General features: G+C 40.9%; 1 protein-coding gene across 5 annotated transcripts in view; it reads right to left on the bottom strand.

Moving 5' to 3' along the window:
* RGS14 (regulator of G protein signaling 14) overlaps positions 1-23,218 on the bottom strand; it is a 121,805-nt gene that overhangs the window by 8,307 nt on the left and 90,280 nt on the right. For all 5 annotated transcript variants that reach the window (XM_056574995.1, XM_056574999.1, XM_056574996.1 and 2 more), the window contains 3 exons: positions 17,981-18,057; positions 12,735-12,861; positions 178-259 (listed from right to left, as the gene is read on the bottom strand). In XM_056574995.1, the coding sequence (XP_056430970.1) occupies positions 178-259; positions 12,735-12,861; positions 17,981-18,057 (286 nt within the window). The remainder of the gene's footprint in view (positions 1-177; positions 260-12,734; positions 12,862-17,980; positions 18,058-23,218) is intronic.

Genomic DNA, 23,218 nt, shown 5'->3' with positions numbered 1-23,218 from the left:
TGGTCCATAGGCCAAGGATGGCAGAAGACAACCAGTTTAGAACTGACTTTAGAGCCAATCTCTTACTACTATCTTCTTATGAGTTAATTCTCAATTAGGAGATGATATCTTATGGGTGATATGTTCTATGTGGACAACAATACCAGCAAAGATAATAACAGAAGATTATGGTCTTACCTGTATGAACATGCAACACAAGAGATTGTCCCGCCACAAGGGTGACTGGAGCATCTTGGTCTAAAGCCTGTGACTCTCCCATCTGTTTATAGAAAAAATATCACAACCAATTATTTACAGTATGTTTGGATCTGATCAAATAAATAAAAAGAAGAAAACAGTGAATGTTTATATTTCTTTCAATGTAAAAAAACTAATCCCATATCGATAAACTCCAACCAGGAGACACAAGCAGCGGTTGGAAAGGGTAGTCCATACATACCTGTTGTCTCAGTCCTGCAGCTTGCACGACTGAGACAAATGCTGCTGAAGGTCCTTGCCACCATTTTCACAAGTGTCCAGGAGGAAGGATCTTCTTCTTAGGTGCCCAGTGTTCTCCGACCGCTCCTCTCAGCTATGACAGATAGCTCGAGCATCCAATCAGGAGACTACTAGATCTATCAGTTATGTCTGAGAAGAGGTTAACACTTTCAATGCAGAGAGCTCTGGGGGAACCTAAGAAGAGGATAACAGCCACTGGCCAGTAGTGACGGCAGCCGGGAGCTTCAGGGCTCATTCACACAGTTAGATTTTACAGCGAGTTTGAATGGGGGCAGGCTCTCTGCAGCAGATTTTCGGCAGCAAAATTTTCAGTGCATAAAATCTGGTGCAGACCCCATTGACTTCCACTCACAGCGGGAAACACCCTGCTTACTTGTAGTAAAATCTTCTGACCATGTGAATGAGCCCTCAAGCTGCATTCTGGAAACAATAGGTAAGGTTGGACTCCCCTCTCCAACCTCTGTAAAAGGCCTGTCAGCAGTTTTGATAGGTCTGCATTAAAGGGAATGCATTTATATGCAGAACAGATTGGCATACACAGTCTCATTCAAGAGTCAAAGAGGTGGTGCCAAGCTGCTGAAGTGCCGCAGCCTGCCACATTTCCTCCCTCCTCCCCTACCTGTTCCTCAATGATTATAGTACAGAGCTTTTCTTAGCTCTGAGCACTTTCAGGAAATCCTGTGCCTGCACCATGAAAACCAATAGCATCACACTTGCAGTGTTTGAGCAGGGAATCTCACCTTATTTGTACCGCTATATCGATTTCTACAACACATGCCCTGGATTTCCAGACAGGGCTTAGAGCTAAATCAAGCTCTGTACATCAATCACTGAGGAATGAAGAGAGGAAGGGAGCAAGGAGGCATGCCAGGCTGTAGCACTTCAGCAGCATGACACTGCATCTTTGGACCCACTAACAGCTACATCAACGGTACCATTCATTTAAAGAGCTCTCTGACAATCTATGCATATTTCTATGCCTCATATACAGCTGAAGGATTCTCTTTAAACTCTCTTGCTAAGTAACAACTCAAACATATTTTATGGTTTACAAGCAGAGTGCCGAGCTTTGCCTGGTTCTTAAAGGGGTACTCCACTGGCCAGCCTTCCGGCTCCATTCGGAACATTTAGTTCCGAGCGCTGTGTGTGAGCTGCGTTAGTCGGCCACTCCCCCTCATGATGTCTGGCCATGCCCCTTTAATGTAAGTTTATGGGAGGGGGCGTGGTGGCCGCCACGCCCCCTACCATAGACTTACATTGAGGGGCATGTTCCAAAAGCAGCTGGAACGCTGGCCAATGGAGTACCCCTTTAAATCACAACCTCATTTCCCAACATCAGGTGAGGCTGACCTGTGATGAAGAGATTGTATGGCGAAAATAGTAGGGGGTGTGGCATGTCAGGGTGTGGCTTTGTGGGAGGGGCATGGCTTGCAAGCCAGATGGACACATTAACCCAGATATGCAAAGCTTGAGGAGTAAGGTGGTGCTGAGCTGTGATGATAAGATTGTGCTTCAAGGACTTGTGATATGATATGGGTGTATTGAGCAAAGATTGTGCTTTCGGCCTTTAGCCGAAACAAAAAAGGGATGAAAATAGAAGGGATGTGGCTTGTGGGAGAGGTGTGGCTTGCAAGCTGGATTGACACACTTACCAGGAGATGCAAGGTATTGAGGAGTAAGGCATTGGAAGTTCCAAAGACTTGTACGGAGCTTTAGACAAAAAGCCTGACCCTCGCAAAAGGGGGTAAGTTAGGGTTAACTGAACTATCCTTAATTTTTATTTGACATATAGAGTGGGGCAAAAAGTACCGTATTTAGTCAGCCACCAATTGTGCAAGTTCTCCCATTTAAAAAGATGAGAGAGACCTTCATCATAGGTATACTTCAACTATGAGAGACAGAATGAGAAAAAAAAATCTCAGATTTTTAACCTCTTAAGGACGCAGGGCGCACCTTTACCTGTACGCCAGTCAATGGAGTACACGCAAAAAAATTCAAAAGTCCAAAATAGCGTATTTTGGTCACTTTTTATAGCACCAAAAATGAATAAAAAGCGATCAAAAAGTCCAATCAAAACAAAAATGGTACCAATAAAAACTTTAGATCACGGTGCAAAAAATGAGCCCTAATACCATCCCGTATGCGGAAAAATAAACTTAAAGGGGTCAGAAGATGACAATTTTAAATGTATTAATTTTTGTGCATGTAGTTATGATTTTTTTCTAGAGGTCAGACAAAATCAAACCTATATAAGTAGGGTATCATTTTAACTGTATGGACCTACAGAATAAAGATCAGGTGTTTTTTTGGTAAAATGACTAATGTCACTGCAAAGTAGAATTGGTGGCTCAAAAAATAAGCCATAATATGGATTTTTAGGTGAAAAATTTAAAGGATTTTGGTTTTTAAAAGGTAAGGAGGAAAATATGAAGGTGTAAAATGGAAAAACCCGTAGTCCTTAATGGCTAAAGAATTGTCTGATTTTTACATTTATTTGCAAATTATGGTGGAAAATAAGTATTTGGTCACCAACAAACAAGCAAGATTTATGTCTCTCACAGACCTGTAACTTCTTCTTTAAGAGTCTCCTCTGTGCTCCACTCGTTACCTGTATTAATAGCTCCTGTTTGAACTTGTTATCAGTATAAAAGACACCTGTCCACAACCTCAAACAGTCACACTCCAAACTCCACTATGGCCAAGACCAAAGAGCTGTCAAAGGACACCAGAAACATAATTGTAGACCTGCACCAGGCTGGGAAGGCTGAATCTGTAATAGGCAAGCAGCTTGGTGTGAAGAAATCTACTGTGGGAGCAATTATTAGAAAATGGAAGAGATACAAGACCACTGAAAATCTCCCTCGATCTGGGGCTCCACGCAAGATCTCGAACGGTGAGCAAAAATCCCAGAACCACATGGCGGGACCTAGTGAACGACCTGCAGAGAGCTGGGACCAAAGTAACAAAGGCTACCATCAGTAACACACTACGCCACCAGGGACTCAAATCATGCAGTGCCAGACGTGTCCCCCTGCTTAAAGGGGTTATCCAGGAAAAACCTTTTTTTTCCATATATATATATATCAACTGGCTTCAGAAAGTTAAACAGATTTGTAAATTACTTCTATTAAAAAATCTTAATCCTTTCAGTACTTATTAGCTGCTGAAGTTAAGGTTGTTCTTTTCTGTCTAAGTGCTCTCTGATGACACGTGTCTCGGGAACCTCTTCTAAACTGGGCGGTTCCCGAGACAGGTGTCATCAGAGAGCACTTAGACAGAAAAGAACAACCTTAACTTCAGAAGCTCAACAGATTTACAAATCTGTTTAACTTTCTGGAGCCAGTTGATATATATAAAAAAGTTTTTTCCTGGATGACCCCTTTAAGCCAGTAAATATCCAGGCATGTCTGAAGATTGCTAGAGAGCATTTGGATGATCCAGAAGAGTATTGGGAGAATGTCATATGGTCAGACAAAACCAAAGTAGAACTTTTTGGTAACTTGTCATGTTTGGAGGGCTGTTTTTCTGCTAAGGGACCAAGATGACTGATCCGTGTAAAGGAAAGAATGAATGGGGCCATGTACCGTGAGATTTTAAGTGAAAGCCTCCTTCCATCAGCAAGGGCATTGAAGATGAAACGTGGCTGGGTCTTTCAGCATGACAATGATCCAAAACACACCGCCCAGACAATGAAGGAGTGGCTTCGTAAGAAGCATTTCATGGTCCTGAAGTGGCCTAGCCAGTCTCCAGATCTCAACCCCATAGAAAACCTTTGGAGGGTTTGAAAGTCTGCGTTGCCCAGCGACTGCCCCACAACATCACTGCTCTAGAGGAGATCTACATTGAGGAATGGGCCAAAATACCAGAAACAGTGTGTGAAAACCTTGTGAAGACTTACAGAAAACATTTGACCTCTGTCATTGCCAACAAAGGGTATATCACAAAGTATTGAGATGAACTTTTGTTATTGACCAAATACTTATTTTCAACTATAATTTGCAAATAAATTCTTAAAAGATCAGACACTGTGATTTTATGGATTTTTTTTCTCATTATGTCTCTCATAGTTGATGAAAATTACAGGCCTCTCTCGTCTTTTTAAGTTGGAGAACTTGCACACTTGGTGGCTGACTGAATACTTTTTCGCCCCACTGTAAGTAACATATGTACCAACCAATATACATACATATGTTAAGATATATATATTACAGTACAGACCAAAAGTTTGGACACACCTTCTCAAGTTTTTTCTTTATTTTCATGACTATGAAAATTGTAGATTCACACTGAAGGCATTAAAACTATTAATTATATACAAAATAAAAAAGTGTGAAACAACTGAAAATATGTCATATTCTAGGTTCTTCAAAGTAGACACCTTTTGCTTTGATTACTGCTTTGCACACTCATTCTCTTGATGAGCTTCAAGAGGTAGTCACCTGAAATGGTCTTCCAACAGTCTTGAAGGAGTTCCCAGAGATGCTTAGCACTTGTTGGCCCTTTTGCCTTCACTCTGTGGTCCAGCTCACCCCAAACCATCTCAATTGGGTTCAGGTCCGTTGACTGTGGAGGCCAGGTCATCTGGCACAGCCCCATCACTCTCCTTATTGGTCAAATAGCCCTTACACAGCCTGGAGGTTTGTTTGGGGTCATTGTCCTAAACGCAAACCGGATGGAATAGCATGCCGCTGCAAGATGCTGTGGTAGCCATGCTGGTTCAGTATGCCTTCAATTTTGAGTAAATCCCCAACAGTGTCACCAGCAAAGCCCCCCCACACCATCACACCTCCTCCTCCACACCAGCACACCTGTGAAGTGAAAACCATTTCAGGTGACTACCTCTTGAATCTCAACAAGAGAATGCCAAGAGTGTGCAAAGCAGTAATCAAAGCAAAAGGTGGCTACTTTGAAGAACCTAGAATATGACATATTTTCAGTTGTTTCACACTTTTTTGTTATGTCTATAATTCCACATGTGTTAATTCATAGTTTTGATGCCTTCAGTGTGAATCTACAATTTTCATAGTCATGAAAATAAAGAAAACTCTGAATGAGAAGGTGTGTCCAAATTTTTGGTCTGTACTGTATATATATATATATATATATATATATATATATATATATATATGTGTGTGTGTGTGTGTGTGTGTGTGTGTGTGTGTGTGTGTGTTTTTGTGTGTGTGTGTGCGCATGCAAAAATAGATACATATTCACATGCCTTAATGAAGTACTCATTCTATGCACAGATTGTATCAGTTTGTACTTCAGGTTCGGGTGCTAGGAGCAATATCATTATTATTGGGCCGAATAAACATACTATGAAACTGAAAAGCTGATCATACACACTTGACTAATGTTGGCTTCCAATGCTCAAGATGGCAAATGTGTGGAATTGTTATTGAAGGACTTGTTCAAGTTTGTTCAAATAAAACCTACACATTAAAGGGGTACGCCGCTGGAAAACTTTTTCTTTTTTAAATCAACAGGTGCCAGAAAATTAAATAGATTTGTAAATTACTTTTATTAAAAAAAAATCTTTATCCTTCTAGTGGTTTTTAGCAACTGTATGCTACAAAGGAAATTCTTTTCTTTTTGAATTTCTTTTTTGTCTTGTCTACAGTGCTCTCTGCTGACACCTGATGCCCGTATCAGAAACTATCTAGAGCAGGAGAAAATCCCCATTGCAAACCTATGCTACTCTGGACAGTTCCTGACATGGACAGAGGTGTCAGCAGAGAGCACTATGGATAAGACAAAAAAGAAATTGAAAAAGCAAAGAATTTCCTCTGTAGCATACAGCTGCCAATAAGTACTGGAAGGATAAAGATTTTTTAATAGAAGTAATTTACAAATCTGTTTATCTTTCTGGCACCAGTTCAAAAAAGTTTACCACAGGAGTACCCATTTAAAGGAGAGATAAGGGAGATAGTTGTTGACAGCTAAGGTATGTATGATTAGCTTCAATCCTGATAGTTATTCCCCCACAAAGAGAAGATAGGGATACAATGGGATACAATGGGAAGGATAATTTCTATGGGTAAAAAATATACATTTGCAAATACTGCATGTTATTTATATGTTGCTATCAAATTTTGCCAGAGAGTCTCACTATCTGGATATAATATTTGGGTACTAGTTATCTTACCATATTTAGGAAGGAGTGATTTGAAATGTAGGTCAATATACATAAATAATTGTTACCATCGTATGCTACTCATATGCACAGGGACCGTAGCTTATTCTATATTAATGAAATCCAGTCCTATATCTGTAGTCAATTTATACACTTCCAGTTATTTACATCTATAGAGTTATAATTACACAATGCAAGACCACAAAAAAGCAGTGTATGGTCTACAAAATGTACAGTATAAGCCACAATAAAGTCACGGAAGTCTTCTGATCATCAGTATGTAACAGCTGTGAGCCCATATTATACATATATAACATGTAAACAATGATAAAGTATGGTCACTGCTACTGTATTCTGTAGAGATGAAGTAAAGTATTCAGTACAAAATACTACGGTATATCCATTCTACGCACAGCTATGGGCAAGAGAACCAGTTGTTTTAGAATAGTTTTATATGACAAATAACTGAAAACATTTATTTAGTGCCCACAGTGCCCACTAGATAGGTATCACAATTGTTTGTTATTTTTACTTTTTTCTTTGCAGTATAATGAATAAAACCAATTGGTGTCATCTTTCCCAACCAACCACTTTCCTGTTCATTTTATCGTTGGATATTTATTTATCCAAGGGGGATTTAGCACATTTTATATTTAAGAACATCCATCATTTTTGTTTCTTAGGACCTGATATATTTATTCAATATATTTTTGTAGAGGAGATCGCCAAAACTGGACACAGTATACCAGTTGTGGTCTCACTAGAGCCCTATGGAGCCGGATCACAATCTCCTTCTTCCTAGTGGTTACATCAGTTACTATACTCAGCACACAGTCAAACCTTACCGTACAATCTTTCTCTTATGTCCCTTACATACATCAGTTACTATGCTCAGCACACAGTCAAACCTTACCGTACAATCTTTCTCTTATGTCCCTTACATACATCAGTTACTATGCTCAGCACACAGTCAAACCTTACCGTACAATCTTTCTCTTATGTCCCTTACATACATCAGTTGCTATGCTCAGCACACAGTCAAACCTTACCGTACAATCTTTCTCTTATGTCCCTTACATACATCAGTTACTATGCTCAGCACACAGTCAAACCTTACCGTACAATCTTTCTCTTATGTCCCTTACATACATCAGTTGCTATGCTCAGCACACAGTCAAACCTTACCGTACAATCTTTCTCTTATGTCCCTTACATACATCAGTTACTATGCTCAGCACACAGTCAAACCTTACCGTACAAACGTTCTCTTATGTCCCTTACATACATCAGTTACTATGCTCAGCACACAGTCAAACCTTACCGCACAATCTTTCTCTTATGTCCCTTACATACATCAGTTACTATGCTCAGCACACAGTCAAACCTTACCGTACAAACGTTCTCTTATGTCCCTTACATACATCAGTTACTATGCTCAGCACACAGTCAAACCTTACCGTACAATCTTTCTCTTATGTCCCTTACATACATCAGTTACTATGCTCAGCACACAGTCAAACCTTACCGTACAATCTTTCTCTTATGTCCCTTACATACATCAGTTGCTATGCTCAGCACACAGTCAAACCTTACCGTACAATCTTTCTCTTATGTCCCTTACATACGGTACATCAGTTACTATGCTCAGCACACAGTCAAACCTTACCGTACAATCTTTCTCTTATGTCCCTTACATACATCAGTTACTATGCTCAGCACACAGTCAAACCTTACCGTACAATCTTTCTCTTATGTCCCTTACAGACATCAGTTACTATGCTCAGCACACAGTCAAACCTTACCGTACAAACGTTCTCTTATGTCCCTTACATACATCAGTTGCTATGCTCAGCACACAGTCAAACCTTACCATACAAATGTTCTCTTATGTCCCTTACATACATCAGTTACTATGCTCAGCACACAGTCAAACCTTACCGCACAATCTTTCTCTTATGTCCCTTACATACATCAGTTACTATGCTCAGCACACAAACCTTACCGTACAAACGTTCTCTTATGTCCCTTACATACATCAGTTACTATGCTCAGCACACAGTCAAACCACCGTACAATCTTTCTCTTATGTCCCTTACATACATCAGTTGCTATGCTCAGCACACAGTCAAACCTTACCGTACAATCTTTCTCTTATGTCCCTTACATACATCAGTTACTATGCTCAGCACACAGTCAAACCTTACCGTACAATCTTTCTCTTATGTCCCTTACATACATCAGTTACTATGCTCAGCACACAGTCAAACCTTACCGTACAATCTTTCTCTTATGTCCCTTACATACATCAGTTGCTATGCTCAGCACACAGTCAAACCTTACCGTACAAACGTTCTCTTATGTCCCTTACATACATCAGTTACTATGCTCAGCACACAGTCAAACCTTACCGTACAAACGTTCTCTTATGTCCATTACATACATCAGTTACTATGCTCAGCACACAGTCAAACCTTACCGTACAAACGTTCTCTTATGTCCCTTACATACATCAGTTACTATGCTGAGCACTCAGTCAAACCTTACCGTACAAACTTTTTGTTATGTCCCTTACATACATGTTAAGAAGAATAGGATTTTTATGGCCACCCAAATATACACCATTAACAGTAACCCTCTATATCCTTCAGCCAATTGCAAATCCACTGAACTATGCAGCGATCATTTATGCCATATGAAGACTCTGTAATCGAGCGCCGATCTTTGTGATCACATTCATTATCCTGCGCCTGGCAGACCATCTAAGAGGGCCCTTACAGATTCCTAAAATAAAGGATTATTTTTTCTTGAGTTTCTCTTTAAAGGGGTACTCCTGTGAAAAACACTTTTTTTTTTAATCAACTGGTGCCAGAATATTAAACAGAATTGTAAATGACTTCTGTTAAAAAATCTTAATCCTTCTAGGATTTATCAGCTGCTGTATGCTCCAGAGGAAGTTCTTTTCTTTTTGAATTTCTTTTCAGTCTGACCACAGTGCTCTCTGCTGACACCTCTGTCCATTTTAGGAACTAGAAGTAGAAAGACAAGCACATAGGGTAATATTGTTAAAGGGGAACTCCCGTGGAAAACTTTTTTTTTTAAATCAACTGGTGCCAGAAAGTTAAAAAGATTTGTAAATCACTTCTATTAAAAAATCTTAATCCTTCCAGTACTTTTTAGGGGCTGCATATTAAAGAGAAATTCAAAAAAGAAATGCATTTCCTCTGATGTCATGACCACAGTGCTCTCTGCTGACCTCTGCTGTCCATTTTAGGAACTGTCTAGAGCAGGAGAAAATCCCCATTGCAAACATATGCTGCTCTGGACAGTTCCTAAAATGGACAGCAGAGGTCAGCAGAGAGCACTGTGGTCATGACATCAGAGGAAATGCATTTCTTTTTTAGATTTCTCTAAAAAGTACTAGAAGGATTAAGATTTTTTAATAGAAGTGATTTTCAAATCTGTTTAACTTTCTGGCACCAGTTGATTAAAAAAAAAAAAGCCCCCCTTTAAGCCCCAGTGTGAGGTAGATAACAAATGACTGCTCACCCTGGGTGGTTGTGTAGCTTCATACACAACAATGATGATGACATGCAAATAGTAGGTTGTCTGCTGCCCTCCGGTCACTGGTATATGTAATAGACAAGGATGGCTTCAAGGAGAGACCCGGCTCAAACGGCGCTGACCAACCACGACAAGGTATGTTGGATAAAAGAGGATTTTATTGACCAAGATGCAACGAAACGTGTTGTATCTTGGTCAATAAAATCCTCTTTTATCCTCCATACCTTGTCGTGGTCGGTCAGCACCGTTTGAGCTGGGTCTCTCCTTGAAGCCATCCTTGTCTATTGCATTTTAGAAACTGTCCAGAGTAGGAGCAAATCCCCATAGCAAACCTTTCTTGTTCTAGACAGTTCCTGACATGGACAGAGGTGTCAGCAGAGAGCACTGTGGTCAGACAGAAAAGAAATTTAAAAATAAAAGAACGTCCTCTGGAGCATACAGCAGCTGGTAAGTTCTGGAAGGATTACAATATTTAAATAGAAGTCATTTACAAATCGTTCTGGTACCAGTTGATTTAAAAAAAAAAAAATGTTTGTCCCTGGAGTAACCCTTTAACATATAGATGTATACACTGCGTTACAAGATGCACGTTTTGAATAAATAAAATAGCCACATTACTTCACAGCACATTTAGTGTGGAGGAATCATTTATCAGGATATTAGCGCACAGTAATGCTAAGACACTGGACGACCTTCATCACAATGTAACTGATCTGACAAGATAATGAAATCCTGGCTCATTTCCGACTTATGCAATTTGTGTGACATGTGGCTGGCTACATTTCCTATTGTGCAATATGCTTGTGTGCTATAATGACTATGACTAAGTCTCTGACAAAGAAAGGGAAAATTAGAATAGCTATAATAACAAAGTATAGATATGATTTGCTTTTTGTTGTTATTATTGACTCCCAAAACACTTTGCACTAAGGGGAAATATGACTGTGATTTCAGTAATCAATTGTACGTTTGTTGTGATACTTTGTATCAGGGAACCAGTCACGCTGATCATTCTGTCCAAACCGAAGGCAACATCTTATAGATCAAGAGTGGCTGAGCAAGCTTAAAGGGGTATTCTAGGATTTTTTTTTATTTGACTATGCTACAGGGACTGTAAAGTTAGTGTAGTTCATAATATAGTGTCTGTACCTGTGTGTGATGGTTTTCTCACAATTCTTATGTGATTTTCACTCTAATATTTATTTTTACAAGCATACAAAATGACTGTTGTCTCAGATTTTTCCCAGCTTGCAATGCGGCCGAGACCTGACTCACTAGTCAGCTGATGACAGGGAGCCTGTCTGCTTCAATGGGTGGAGCGATCGCTTGGTGGGAGAGAGATTAATCTGCAACAGCTGTAGGCACCCTGATTGAAAACCACACTGATTTGAATGGGTTTCAATGGGTGGGTGGCTGATGTGTGGGAAGGAGGAAGATGGAACTGTGGGATTTGTAGTCAAAAAAAGAAAAGTCAAACAGGAAATACAAGTTCACAAAAAGCTAGCCACAGTGTTATGGTAATCTCACAACATAGCCATTTAGCCCCAAGACCAGCACAGATCCTTCCTAAGCATGTCCATTACTGCCTGCCAGGTATGTATTAAAATCACCTTATGGTGGACCACCCCTTTAAAGGAAAACTGTCAGCTTTCTCCCCCTGCACTAACCAGTGGTCCTGGCGGGTAGTGCGGGGGACACTGATCAGTTTGATCTTTACCGTGCCCGGATCCGCCGTGCCGTTCGGCCTTAATCTTCTATTTTCTGTATATGCAAATTAGGTGCTAACTGGCACTCTGATGTCAGAGCCGGGCCACAAGGCCGCCCAGCTCATCAATATTACTTCCCTCTCTCTTCATTACAGAGCGGGGAGAAGAGGTAGAGGCGGAGGGAGGAGAGGAATATTGATGAGCTGGGTGGCGCTGCGGCACGGCACTGATGTCAGAGTGCCAGCTAGCACCTCATTTGAATATACCGATAATCGAATACATTTGAATATACCGATAAGCTGACCGTTTTCCTTTAATATATAGTTTTGTGAGATAAAATGTAGTACAACTTGTGTTTTATTCTTTTAAATCCATGCTTCTTCTCGGCTTGGGAGTCCAGTGGGCGGTCTCAGTCAATGACTGTCAGTCTTCCATGCATGACTGCGCATTCATAGAAAGCTGGCCATCACTGATTAGGACCGGCAACTGGACTCTCAAGTCCAAAAGTAGCATTTAAATAAATAAAATACAAGTTATAATGAATCTTTTCCCACAAACCTAGAATTATATAGTTTTTCTTTGTATGCTGGAGCCATGGATAGGGAAATAGTTGATCTGAGGTAACGCCCTGATGTTTTTAGCCTAAGGCATACACCATGTTGATGAATCTGTTGCACACCACATATAAAGATCCACTATGAATTTATGGTGAACATAATCCATTTGTTGGCACTTTACTATGGGTCCATATATCCACTGCTGTCTATTCATCTATAAACAGTTTGCTGTCATATGGCTGATAGGAATGTATTAGGAAACATAAATTCAGCACTTACCCTCTGCAGGACAACATGTTGGTTATCCAGGCCATACTTCTTCAAAGCTGACTGTAAAGCCTCATGAATGCTCTTTGTGGGCTTAGACACAATGCGCAAACTTTTATTCATTGGTTCGATCTGTAATCTAAAAATGTGACAAATTGTCAACGTAAAGCACAAGATATAAAAATAAATCTGAACAGAAATTACAATGTAAATGGTTTATGGATCTTTTTAAATAAGGTAAAATGCTTAAAGTGCACCTGTCATATAGGTTAAGCAAATAAAGCTGTTGTCGCAGTGAAATAGCTGTCAGAGTAAGGATGCTATAGCTTTATATACTGTATGTTTTAGAGTGTCAAAGAAGCATGGCCGAGGGGCCGCTGTGTGGGGGCCCTAGTGTGGCCGTGCCGCTTCCTGTTTCATGGACACATAGACAGGAGGCTACTACAACCAGTACTCCAGTGAGGGGCCCGAGCTCCCAAGGAGGCCCGGCCCACTGCACCCCCCTGCAGCAGCCAGAACATTGGCAGTGGCTGGAGGCTAGGAGTCCCGACACACATTTAGATCAGTCAGTGTGTCAGCCTGAGAACTCAGGACCTGTGCACCGCAGCTACAGCAGCACACACAGGTCCTGAGACTGACAGCTGACACAGTGACCGGAGGTCCAGAGGCTATAGAGTCTGTACTACATATTGTACAGACAGAACGCTCACTGCGGCCTCTACTGTCTGCCTTCTCCTCACTGGTTCTGGCCCCTCCTACTGACGGCACACAGGAACTGAAGCTGCTCAGGGGAAGATCTGCTACACTGGGGAAGAGGAGAACCTGGTCTTATTACTATGTGAGGAAGAGGGGCTGAGAGTCCTGCTGTGTGAGTGGGGGGGGTGGAGAGGGCAGACCTGTTATAAGGGGGGCTGGAGAGGGGAGAACTGTTATAAAGGGGGGGGCTGGAGAGGGAAGACCTGTTATAAGGGGGGGCTAGAGAGGGGAGACCTGTTATAAGGGGGGGGCTGGAGAGGGGAGAACTGTTATAAAGGGGGGGCTGGAGAGGGAAGACCTGTTATAAGGGGGGGCTAGAGAGGGGAGACCTGTTATAAGGGGGGGGCTGGAGAGGGGAGACCCTGTTATAAGGGGGGGGGCTAGAGAGGGGAGACCTGTTATAAGGGGGGGGGGCTGGAGGGGGGAGACCTGTTATAAAGGGGGGGCTGGAGAGGGGTGACCCTGTTATAAAGGGGGGGGGCTGGAGAGGGGAGATCTGTTATAAGAGGGGGTGTCTTGGGAGTGAAGATCTGCTGTTATTATTGTGTTAGGGAGCGGGCACTTTGTTTCTCTTCTTTTTTTTTTTTTTTTTTTGCAATTCAAGTTGTTTATTGTCTTTTAATTAAGTATACTTTAATATAGTTACCTACAGTTAGAGGGAACCTGTGATCAGTTTTATGCTGCCAAAACCACGGCCAGTATAAAAATGCATTGCGATTGCGGGACACTATGATATATATCCTGTGTATAGGGGATAAGAAGTAAGGTAGTGGAGTACCCCTTTAAGCTCTGTAGTATACAGGATTTGATCAGTAACAGTATGATAGTAATATGTATGGTGATATTTCCTCTTTCCTTCCTTCCTCATTGAACTCACGGGCTCTTGTTTTTCTTGTCCTGTGTTTAAAACATTTCTTTTATGGATGATAGGGAAGATGGCAGTCATGCCCTGGGGGTAGCTACAAGAGATCGGGGGCCCAGGCTTTGAGCTGTGGAAGAGACCCCAAAATTTCTGATGGCAGCCCTGCACATAGAACTAATAACAATATAGTGAAGTGACTATAAAAGATCAGTAATTATGTTTCAGTTTCTTTGTTTTGTACTGCACCTTTGTTTTGATGGTGCCAGGGTTTGTTGTGACCTGAATTCCCTTTCCTGTGATTTCTCTTCCCTCTTACAGATATTGCCTCTATTTACAGCTGCCTGCCTGCTACCCTATAAAGAATTAGGAGGTAGTGCTGGAATGACTCCCTATCTTCACACGCAACACAGCTTTTGTTCACTAGAGCTGCTGCGCTGTGCGTCTGCCAAATTTGTAGGCAATGTATGACCTGGACCGTCCTACTTGCTCCTGCTTTCTGATGGGATATAATGTTGGTGACCTACTTTTGGTTTACTCCATCCCCCTCTAAACCTCCAATACTACACTATACCCTATATCAACCTATCACAGCCGCGGCCTATTTTTCTGCTGTGTCTGCCAGCATCTATCTACAACAATCCTCGTATGTGTATTAACAACATTATCAATCACTGTCAAGTAAATTGGTTAAACTGTGGTCAGGACTCCTACGAGCCACAATTTATTCCATTAAAAGCAGTACATGTGCCTTCATGGAGCTCTGCATTTTGATTACATTACATAAGGGAGGAATAGGGTGGTAATGAAGATAGATACTTTTAGATGGGCCAACAAGTTTAATAGCTCTTGTTAAAACTGCACAGTTGTTGGGTTGCTGAGTGATCACTGAATTGTTAATGCGGCCGTTCACTTCCAATGTAGTCAGTAGTATATTCCCTGTTCACAATACGTTCACACATGCGGGTTTTGCTTCAAATTTTGACGCAGATTCTCTGCAGCTGATTTTCTGTTGCTTATTTTTTAAAGCTTATTTTATTATTGACTCAAAGTCTGTTCACACTTGGGACATTCCACTGGAAGAAATCTGCTGTCTAAATATCCCAAATCGTTGGCGGTTAGATTGCGCAGATGTGCACCATCGCATACAGGGCAATACAGTCCGTTAGAATTACGCCCAAAGAATGAACGTGTTCATTCTTTGTGTAGACGTACTTTCCACCGGCAGATTCCCCTGCAGAAAATACGCAGTACACACAGAGCAGCCAAATCTCATTGAAAACTACATGACTATGCTGCAAGCAAATTTCCGTAGTGAAATTCCGACAGCGGAATGTCCGCAGTGGGATGGAGCACTTACCAGCAGAAAATAAGCAGAAGACAATCTACAGCAAAATATGCATGTGTGAACGGACCTTTGCACAACAAATGGTTAATTTTAGTGCTACGTAAATGATGCAACGTCTGTTTCACTATTTGCACTTTGTAAAAGGGCCATAAAACCCCTGGATTTTACACTTGTTATACACCTTTGCTGTGAAACAAGAAATAAAGAAATTGTTGTACATCATAAGTCTTTAATGTTTCATTTCTTAATAACATTTAGTTTGATATACTTTAAAAAACTAAAAGGTCATTTACGTTATAGAAACATCCTAAGAATCCTTAGATTTCTAGCAACATCAATAAACTAATCCAGACCACAGGACTTCAGTATTCAGCATACTACTACAGTGATCCCTCAACTTACAACGGCCTCAACATACAATAGTTTCAACATACAAAGGTCTTTTCTGGACCATTGTAAGTTGAAGCCAGACTCAACATACAATACTACATACAGTCCAGATCTGTGATACCTGTCAATGGCTGGAAGATCTGACCAATCAGAATGGGCATTCACTGGTAAAACCCCTGCATTACGGAAGTGTATGCACTGACTGATGTCTGGTAGCGCCCCCTACAGTACAGGGAGGTATTAAATGTTGTGTACTCTTTACCTGTATTACTGCAGTGTATGTACTTATTGGTGTCTGGTAACACCCCCTACAGTACAGGGAGGTATTACATGTTCTGTACTCTTTACCTGTATTACTGAAGTGTATGTACTTATTGGTGTCTGGTAGCACCCCCTACAGTACAGGGAGGTATTACATGTTCTGTACTCTTTACCTGTATTACTGAAGTGTATGCACTGACTGGTGTCTGATAGCACCCCCTACAGTACAGGGAGGTATTACATGTTCTGTACTCTTTACCTGTATTACTGAAGTGTATGTACTTATTGGTGTCTGGTAACACCCCCTACAGTACAGGGAGGTATTACATGTTCTGTACTCTTTACCTGTATTACTGAAGTGTATGTACTTATTGGTGTCTGGTAGCACCCCCTACAGTACAGGGAGGTATTACATGTTCTGTACTCTTTACCTGTATTACTGAAGTGTATGCACTGACTGGTGTCTGATAGCACCCCCTACAGTACAGGGAGGTATTACATGTTCTGTACTCTTTACCTGTACCAGGGTTACCTGCTCCTTTGGACACCAGGTAAGGGCGGCTCCATGTTACTTTTTTAGGACATTGCGTGTACTGTACAGGACCCCGAAGAAGCTCCTGTCCTCTACATAGACCAGTGTTTCCCAAGCAGGGTGCCCCCAGCTGTTCCAAAACTACAACTCCCAGCATGCCCGGACAGCCTTTGGCTGTCCGGGCATGCTGTGAGTTGTAGTTTTGCAACAGCTGGAGGCTCCCTGCTAGGGAAACACTGACATAGGCAGTGATTTACAGCTCCCAGCAGATATTATAAGTCAACTGGTGCCAGAAAGTTAAACAGATTTGTAAATTACTTCTATTAAAAAATCTTAATCCTTCCGGTACTTATCAGCTGCTGCTATGATCCACAGGAAGTGCTTTTCTTTTTGAATTTCCTTTCTGTCTGACCACAGTGCTCTCTACTGACACTTCGGTCCATTTTAGGAACTGTCCAGAGCAGGATAGGTTTTCTATGGGGATTTGCTCCAACTTTGAACACTTCCTAAAATGGACAGAGGTGTCAGCAAAGAGCACTGTGGTCAGACAGAAAGGAAATTAAAAAAGAAAAGAACTTCCTTTGGATCATAACAGCAGTTGATAAGTACTGGAAGGATTAAGATATTTTCATTGAAGTAATTTACAAATCTGTTTAACTTTTTGGCACTAGTTGATTAAAAAAAAAATTTTTTCCAGAGGAGTACCCCTTTAATCCTCCTTACTTTTTGGATGCTTTCTAACATGCAGTATGTTCAGAAATGGAAACATTTCATTTTTATTGAACAGAAGATAGAAATGACCTTTTTAAAATGTCAACTGTGTTAGTTATTGTGACCAATATTATGTAAATGTGAGAATGAGAAGACCCCAGTGAAAACATATTTTTCTGTAATATGAATTAAGTTGTGTGTAAAAAAATAATAATAATGTTTTACATTTGTCTGATGAGGGAGGATGTAGTCGTGTGTAATCTCAGGCAGTACTGTGTCTATTAGGAAAATGCAATTTTCATTGTCACCGGTTGCAGATATTATAGCAATTACTGTTGCTCTCAAGAAGATTGTATTGTATTCTTATGTAGAATAATGTGAAAAAAGAAGACGTAACTCACTCAAAACTGATCCTGTTCTCTAGCTTCACCTCCTGGTCAGAAAGAACACTGCAGTCCTGATCCAGGGCCAGTGCCTTCTGGAAGTACAAACATGATATTGCACAGTAAAACGGATGCTGCAATGTATACATGTCTTCAGCAAATACAAAGATACAGTATACAGAAAGGTCTGGAAGAGTGCCCCTTTACGGCTTCAGAAGGGCATTTTTCACAACAATTTAAAGGGTACCTCTCATCAAAAAAACTTTTGATATATTATAGATTAATGTATGCAGAATAACTTTACAAATGCATGTTATTAAAAAAAATGCTTCTTTCTATTTAATTTTCCACTTTGAAGAAATGACCACTAGGGGTCTCCCTACCAGTCCTGGCAGCAAGCATTTCAGACTCATGCTGGAGTCCTAAACACTACGAGCTGCCAGTCTGCTTTGTTCACAAAGGAGAACACTCAGAGCTACCAGCCTGCTTTGTTCACAGCCTCTTTGGCTGTGAACAAAGCAGGCTGGCAGCTCTGAGTGTTTAGGACTCCAGCATGAGTCAGAAATGCTTGCTGACAGGACTGATCGGGAAAAATACAATAGAAAGATGCATATTTTTCATTAACATGCTATTGGAAAGTTATTCAACATTCATTAATCTAAAATATATCAAAAGTTTATTTGATGAGAGGTACCCTTTAAGTTGGTCGTCTCAAAGAGTTGCCCCTTCATGTACAAAGTTGGGATTCTGAAATACTTGGCTTGGAACTGTCAAGTGTCCTATAGGAATGTATATATGTTTTGCATGGTTACATGGCTGATAAACTAATTTTATAAATTTCATAAAGTGCATAACACATTTTTCCACAATTTTCTACACGTGTTCCTTTATTTAGCAATTTTGTCAGTTTTGCCCTCATGGTGTTGCGCGTTTGAGTGATTCTTCATTTCTATTCTACCTACTAAAACAATTATTTCATAGCCTTTCTATTACTGCTGCCCTTTTGTCACCATGTTTTACTTCATAAATACTTTTTGGTCCCAGATGTAATGCTTGGACCCAATTTGTACACATGTCTATGTGCCATCTTTAGTTGACTGAGGTTTAAAGGGGTACTCCGGTGCTCCAGCGTTCTGTACATTTTGTTCACAACACTCGCAGCCCGAGGCCGTGATCGTGACATAACAGCCACGCCCCCTCCTGCCGTCACGCCACACCCCCTCCATTCATGTCTATGGGAGGGGGAGTCACGACCACTGCTGCAAGAACCCGGTGTTTGTTTAGAACATTGGGTGCTGTGGGAGATCGCGGGGGGCCCAAGAAGTGGGACCCCCACGATCAGACATCTTATCCCCTAATCTTTGGATAGGGGATAAGATGTCTAGCAGCTGAGTACCCCTTTAAAGGTGGCCATAGACATTAGACAGAAGTAGGTTGATGGTCCAACAACTGTTGAACAAATGATAGTCTGATGAACCATTGCTTCATAAACGCAATCATACACATTTTTGTCCATATTGGCCATTACAGTTATCCAAACATTATAAATGACCCCCGGGGGTGGGAAGAACAGTCTTTTCAGGGAATATTCTTTCCAGAAAGATTGTTAGTGAACAAAAGATCTTTCCAGAATGACAGATCTTATACAAGGCAATTGGAAATTCTTTCGACCTTGTAACTTTTTTCACATTTTGTTATGTTGTGCCTAATGCTAAGAGAGATTTTTAAAAAAAAATCATGTTTTTTTTTTTTTTTTACTTAAGAAAAAGGCAGCAACAGAACTAAACGTGAATAAAGCAAAAGGGTCTAAAGACTTTCTGGAGGCATTGTAGCCGACTATCAGCCAAGAATTCCAGACTTGGACAATTTCTTTTAACGTAACAATAATTTGTTACTCGATAAATGATAGTTTTGGTTGAAACTGTTGATTTCCATTAAAGGGATACTGCGCCCCTAGACATCTTATCCCCTATCCAAAGGATAGGGGATAAGATGTCTGATCGGGGGGGGAAGTCCCGCTGCTGGGGACCCCCATGATCTCCCTACTGCACCCGGCGTTGGTTTAGAGCGTCGGGTGCAGCGCCAGAGGCCCGTGACTTCACGGCCATGCCCCCTCAATGTAAGTCTATGGGAAGGGGCGTGACGCCCCCTCCCATAGACTTGCATTGAGGGAGGCATGGTCATGACGTCAAGAGCCTCTGCCCCGTCACCAGTCATCCGGCACAGAGCATGTCTGGGGTGCCGCAGCCGAGATCGCGGGGTTCCCCAGCGGCAGGACCCCCACGATCAGACATCTTATCCCCTATCCTTTGGATAGAGGATAAGATGTGCAGGGGTTGAGTACCCCTTTAACTTTTATGTGAATTGGTACCTTTAGTCCAAAAAGATTTGTGGAATTTCCACAAAAAGTGTTGACAAATATGTTATGTGTCCGTGGCATGCATTTAGGATAGGTTTAATCACAGTAGTACGCTAAAAAAAGAAACTTATTCCATTCAAATTGTATGAAGTGTTGTACCATGTGACCTGAGGCATGGCATGACATATATACGGTCTAGTCTACACTTTCAGTATATTTGAAGTCAGAAAAGGCTAATTTATAAAGGTCATGGACTATAAACGTTTGACTACTTGTGGGCAACTTTGTAGGCAAGGTAGAGAAAGTAAACATGAACATTTCAGACTATCAATCTATATGCAATACTTCATTCAGCTCAACACATAAACATGTTACAAGCTCTACGTATAGTGGCTTCCCTGTGGTGATGTCACAAGGAATGACTAAATGACAGGTTGGAAGCATCAGAAATCCCTACGGGTTCTGCCATTGGACAGTGTGCACTGTCTAGTATTTGGTGGCCCTATGAAGTCCAGCACATGGCCTGCTGTGAACAGAACAGCAATACAGAACGCTTTCCAATTTACAGTCATTATCTGTTAAGCAGCCAACAGACTAGCTGATCTGCAAATAATACTTTTATATTTCAGATTCCAAACTCTATTGTTACCTTATGTGCTGTTGGTTTTATCATTGATTCTGGTTATATGATTTTTGGGTCTAAAATTGATTTTTTGACCATGCACAGATCAAATGCGCCATCTAGTGGTCAGTTTATATATGGCAGTATCACTCTATGGCTGCGATGTCTGGGAGGTGAGAAGGCAGTCAGGTAATAAATGTCTGTCTAAATGATATTGTATATATTTATTATTTATTGTTCTGAAAATGCTGGGAAACAACCAATGCAAAATCCACTGTTTGATTTGTTAAGTGGTTTGCCTAACTATGTACCAGATTAAAATTGACTTATGATCTGGTCATAAAGCAGCTATGTAGCTGAAAGGCAATAGGATAGGATTAATGAAATGTTTTTTTCCCTTGGCGTTTTTCAGAAATTTTGGGCTCAGTGGCAGTCTTTTTTTCAATCGCAGCATGTTAAGACTATGACTTTTTTTTAATTTATTTATTTTGGACAAAATCTTGGTATTTCTATGAAAAAGAAGTCTAAGGAGGCCCAAAAAAATGCCAAAAAAATGCCATGTGGGTTTAGCATTGGCATTTTTAAAGCCGTTTTCTTCTCCCCATTTCTTTAATAGAAATCCTTGAGTCAAATGATGAAAGAAGCACATGACTTGTCACGGTAAACAGGCAGGGCTAAAACACCAAATAAAATAAAAAAACAAGACTAAGACTCACTAATTAAGAAAAAACAAAGCCACAAAAACTGCATCTTGATATACAGGGCACTAAGGAAAGAAGGAGCATCTGTTTTATCTCATTATGCCCGAACTGGTTGTGTCTGCACCTCTATACCTGGTACAGAGGTGATAGTTGCACATGAATTGGCAATAGCAAGTGTTGGTAAATTTGTATAGTAAAATAGCAATGGCAATGTCAGATTACTTTTGACTGGTCTTTTACAAGTCCTTGGAATCTCAGCAGTCAGGACTAGGATACAGATGGGACTGGTGAGGAAGAAATAGATCAAAGAGTGCCTATGTAGCAAGTAGAGGTTGAATTCAATTGACTTGAATAGGATATATCATATTTACATTAGACTACACTGATCCCTCAACTTACAATAGCCTCAACATACAATAGTTTCAATATACAATGTTTGTTTCTGGACCATTGTAACTTGAAACCAGACTCAACATACAATACTACGGACAGTCCAGCTCTCCGAAACATGTCACAACTGGAGGAACTGACCAATCAGAATGGGCATTTTACTGGTAAATCACCTGTATTACTGAAGTGCATGCACTGACTGCCATCTGGTAGCGCCCCCTACAGTACAGGGAGGAACTACAAGTTCTGTACTACTCCTTACCTGTGCCAGGGTTAGTTACTCCTTTGGACACCAAGTAAGGGCGGCTCCACTTGGGACACTGTTTGCACTGTATAGGACCCTGAAGAAGCTCCTGTCCTCTACATAAACCATTGTTTCCCAACCAGGGTGCCTCCAGCTGTTGCAAAACTACAACTCCCAGCATGCCCGGACAGCCAACGGCTGTCCGGGCATGCTGGGAGTTGTAGTTTTGCAACAGCTGGAGGCACTCTGGTTGGGAAACACTGACAGTGATTTACAGCTCCCAGCAGATCTTTCTTACTTTTATATGTAAGGATTTGCTTTATCTGTATTAGTTATCTACTTATTTTTCTTTAATTCTCACTTTTTCCTATTTTTGGATGACATTTTGTGGCTTCAGAACCAATTACCAGGTTTCCATAGAGTTCTGGTCTCAACATACAATGGTTTCAACATACAATGGTTGTCCTGGAACCAATTAATATTGTAACTTGAGGGACCACTGTATTTGTTTTAATTTTGGTTAAAAAAAAATACTGCAAATAAACTGCAATAACTTAGAAAATCGGGTTGTAAGTCTATGTTGCTTTCTTACCCGATTGCTTTTTTCCCCTGGTATTTATTATTATGTCGCATCCTGTTTGTCGCACGTGCGTCTTTTTGACTTGGTTTCCAACTCCTCTGAGTTGTCGGGAAAAAATCCACAACAATTCAACAAATTTGGGTTGGAAAGCTTTATAAATAAGTGGGAAAGCTCAGAAATGTCGGGTTACGCCCCTTTTTCGGGGTTGGGAGAATCCAAATCGGGTCTGGCGCACAATGTCTGCGACATGTCGCAGACAAAGATGCGACAAAAAAACCCGACAAAACAAGTGGGGTTTAGAATAATAAATGAGGGCCAATGTTTAACACCTGACCAATATATGTGAGTAGAGAGCTTGGC

Source organism: Hyla sarda, chromosome 4 (genome assembly GCF_029499605.1).
Source record: "Hyla sarda isolate aHylSar1 chromosome 4, aHylSar1.hap1, whole genome shotgun sequence".
NCBI lineage: Eukaryota > Metazoa > Chordata > Amphibia > Anura > Hylidae > Hyla > Hyla sarda.
Note: the sequence above shows the minus strand (reverse complement) of the source record. Positions and strands in the feature narration are given on the sequence as shown.